Genomic DNA, 3921 nt, shown 5'->3' with positions numbered 1-3921 from the left:
TTAGCTTCCAAGCCATTTAAAGTTTCAACGCTATCGGACAATGTTACGGGACTTTTTCGTTCCTCATCTAAACGAAATTGAAGTGGATTTAGAAAATAATGTCTGGTTCCAACAAGACGGCGCGACGTGCCATACGGCAAACGACACAATTGGCCTCTTGGCAGAAACATTTGGTGAACGTATCATCTCATTTAGAGGTAGTGTCAACTTCCCCCCACGGTCGTGTGATATCAGGCCAACAGACTTCCAACATTCTGTGGGGATGTGTTAAGTCTCAAGTATACGCTGACAAGCCACAAACTTTAAATGACTTGGAAGCTAACATTCGTCGAGTTATTGGCGGAATTCAACCACAGCTGCTGGAAAGAGTATTCGAAAATTGGACTTCTCGATTGGGCTTTCTATGCGAACGGAATGGAGCCCATATGCCAGAACTCATTTTTAAACGTTAATGTCATGACACTGTAGTTCAAATAAATGCATTTTTATGTTAATGCAGGTTGTTTTTCATATTTTTATTTAGTTTTAAAAACCACACCAATAAAAAATCACCCTATAGAACCAATAGGGCAAACATTCAATTATACCAATCAATTGATATTAATTTTTTCAATGTCCTTTCCTTATTTCAACACTTATAAAGTTTGAGTTCTGAAATCAGTGTGATATTTATAACCAAATGTTGGTGATAATGAGAAAATGATAGTCATTGTTGAGTGGAAACACAACTTGATATACTAATGTAAATTATAAATTGAGTGTCTCTTTACAAACTTAGGTAAATCTCTCTAAGTCTATTACTTAAATGTAAGTCCCGATGACACAATTAAAGTAAAAAAAAAAAAATATTTTGAAACCAGATTTTTCATACCAGATAAAAATTCTTTTTGAGTCAGGAAAATTAGTATAAACGGATCGACAACCAATATGATTATAAATGGGTCTCTTCTACTTTGAGTGGCTGAGATAAACAGGGATTACTGTGATTTGTGACTTGTATAGACACAAGACGACAACGGCGTTTAATTAGAATTGAGGGCTTTAGATGTTACTGGCTACATAGCTAAGAGAAATGGCGAAAGTAAATCCAACAGATCAAGTAGGTCAGTGGCCTTCCTATCATTGTGTCTACCTCAACCTCATGAAGAACTTTAACCAATTGGATGTATTGAGCATTGAACAACGCAAGTTATTTGACAATTTAAGACTTAGCAGTACTGTGTTTATGTAGTTGTGGATGACAAAATCATGTGATATTGTTATAAATTCAACTAAAAGAATTATGAAATGTCGGGGAAAATTAAAGAGCAAAAGGAATTATTAAAATGCTGAATACTCAGAAATGGAAACATATTGCTTTGGAATAAAGTGTATTCGAGATTTTGTTGATTGCTGTAGTAGTTTGTAAGAAATTTGTGGGAGCTTAACCTTTAAAATAAATATAAAAGCTGAGCGTATTTTTTTTGGTGACAATGTGTCAAATTGGTATCTAACTACAAATGGTGTATACAGTTTATAATAAATAAATGGCGACTCAAACATTTTTACTTATTTATTATGTTGTTTTTTGTTAGTAAATTCAAATACAAACAAATAAGCACTTGTAAAAAAGTAAAGCTTGCGTATGTACTTAACCAATCAAATTAAGTATATATTTATGAAAAATAACATTCTCTAAATATCGACATTTGATTAGTTTTATCCATTTTTATCCTTCAAATCACCAATTAAAGTGACCAACAGCATCTGGGTCTTAGCTTTTACAATTAAAATAAATAATGAAGCATTTGTTAAGACTTGCATTCGAAGCCCCTGTCTACAATTAATTCCGTTTAATTAAGTTTTCTTCGTTGTACTTCCTGTATTAACAGATAAACTTTTAGTGGGGCTCTTAATTGTTTCGTAAGACGAATTAGTTCTAAATTTGACAACTGATTGAGTTTACTTTATTCAACAACATATATGGCAACTGTAGACATTCTAAATTCTAGAGAATTTTCAATTGAATTAGGTTTGCCAAGCTTATATACACGATATATTTCAGTTTGTGCTAGATTGATTAAGTTGCTTTCACATTGTAATAACGATCTATACCGTAAAAGTGTGGAAAATGTTTAACAATATCGAAAATTTATTAAGTATCACTGACAACTTAGTCTTAAATCTGAGTACTTATACCTTCAAAATGGATACATATTACTTCATTATAGTTAAGCATTTTTAAAATTAAATCTGTATTACAGGATTAACCCTATTGAAACGGAGATTCAACCTAAAAATAAAAAATAACCTTTAATTTCCTAAGTCGGGGGACATTTTCTAAGGCTATATGCGGGCATTTCCTCAGCCGGACAATTTCTGAGTCTTACATTTTCTGAGTAGAGCATTTTCTAGGACGGACAATTTCTGAGTCGGACATTTTTTAGTAGGACAGATTCTAAGTCGGGAGACGGCTGAGTCTGGGAAATTTTTGGAGTCAGATATTTTCTGACTTGTTCATTTCCTGAGTCGGACATTTTCTGAGTCAGAGGCATTTTCAGAGTCTAGGACATTTTTTTGAATTAGAGGCATTTTCTGAGTAGGGGATATTTCTGAGTCAAGGTTATTTCTGAGTCGGAAATTTTCTGAGTTGGGAGCATTTTCTAAATCGGGAGCATTTTCTGAGTCTGGGACATTTTCTGAGTCGGGGTTATTTCTGAGTCGGGTATTTTCTGAGTCGGGTGCATTTTCTGAGTCTGAAACATTTTCTGAGTCGGAGGCATTTTCTGAGTCGGGATTATTTCTGAGTCAGACATTTTCCAAATCGGGAACATTTTCTGAGTCGGGGTTACTTCTGAGTCGGATATTTTCTAAGTTGGGAGCATTTTCTAAATCGGGAGCATTTTCTGAGTCTGGGACATTTTCTGAGTCGGGGATATTCCTGAGTCGGGTATTTTCTGAGTCGGGTGCATTTTCTGAGTCGGAGTTTTTCTGAGTCGGGTGCATTTTCTGAGTCTGAAACATTTTCTGAGTCGAACATTTTCTGAGTTGGGAGCATTTTCTAAATCGGGAGCATGTTCTGAGTCGGAGGATTTTTCTGAGTCTGGGTTTTTTCTGAGTCGAATATTTTCTGAGTCGGGCATTTTCTGAGTCGGAGGCTTTTTCTGAGTCGATGTTACTTCTGAGTCGGACATTTTCTGAGTTGGGAGCATTTTCTAAATCGGGAGCATTTTCTGAGTCTGGGACATTTTCTGAGTCGGAGGCTTTTTCTGAGTCGGGGTTATTCCTGAGTCGGGCATTTTCTGAGTCGGGCGCATTTTCTGAGTCGGAGGCTTTTTCTGAGTCGGGTGCAGAAACATTTTCTGAGTCGGAGGCATTTTCTGAGTCAGACATTTTCTAAATCGGGAACATTTTCTGAGTCGGGGTTACTTCTGAGTCGGACATTTTCTGAGTTGGGAGCATTTTCTAAATCGGGAGCATTTTCTGAGTCTGGGACATTTTCTGAGTCGGGGATATTCCTGAGTCGGGTATTTTCTGAGTCAGGTGCATTTTCTGAGTCTGAAACATTTTCTGAGTCGGAGGCATTTTCTGAGTCGGGATTATTTCTGAGTCAGACATTTTCTAAATCGGGAACATTTTCTGAGTCGGGGTTACTTCTGAGTCGGACATTTTCTGAGTTGGGAGCATTTTCTAAATCGGGAGCATTTTCTGAGTCTGGGACATTTTCTGAGTCGGGGATATTCCTGAGTCGGGTATTTTCTGAGTCGGGTGCATTTTCTGAGTCTGAAACATTTTCTGAGTCGGAGGCATTTTCTGAGTCGGGATTATTTCTGAGTCAGACATTTTCTAAATCGGGAACATTTTCTGAGTCGGGGTTACTTCTGAGTCGGACATTTTCTGAGTTGGGGGCATTTTCTAAATCGGGAGCATTTTCTAAGTCGG

General features: G+C 36.6%; 1 protein-coding gene across 1 annotated transcript; it reads right to left on the bottom strand.

The window, feature by feature from the left end:
• Positions 1 to 2787: 2787 nt before the first annotated feature.
• LOC129000241 (uncharacterized) lies at positions 2788 to 3372 on the bottom strand. The gene has a single exon (XM_054427195.1). The coding sequence runs from the start codon at positions 3370 to 3372 to the stop codon at positions 2788 to 2790; it is 585 nt and encodes a 194-aa protein (XP_054283170.1).
• Positions 3373 to 3921: the final 549 nt, after the last annotated feature.

This window comes from Macrosteles quadrilineatus, unplaced genomic scaffold (assembly GCF_028750875.1).
Source record: "Macrosteles quadrilineatus isolate MER2022 unplaced genomic scaffold, UCM_ALF_1.0 Scaffold_8__2_contigs__length_117827958, whole genome shotgun sequence".
NCBI lineage: Eukaryota > Metazoa > Arthropoda > Insecta > Hemiptera > Cicadellidae > Macrosteles > Macrosteles quadrilineatus.
The sequence above is the reverse complement of the archived record's forward strand: the minus strand, read 5'-3'. Positions and strand labels throughout refer to the sequence as shown.

Coding starts and splice junctions, on each gene's coding strand:
- LOC129000241 (XM_054427195.1), bottom strand. CDS start 3,372: ATGTCTGACTCAGAAAATGCCTCCGACTCAGAAAATGTTTCTGCACCC.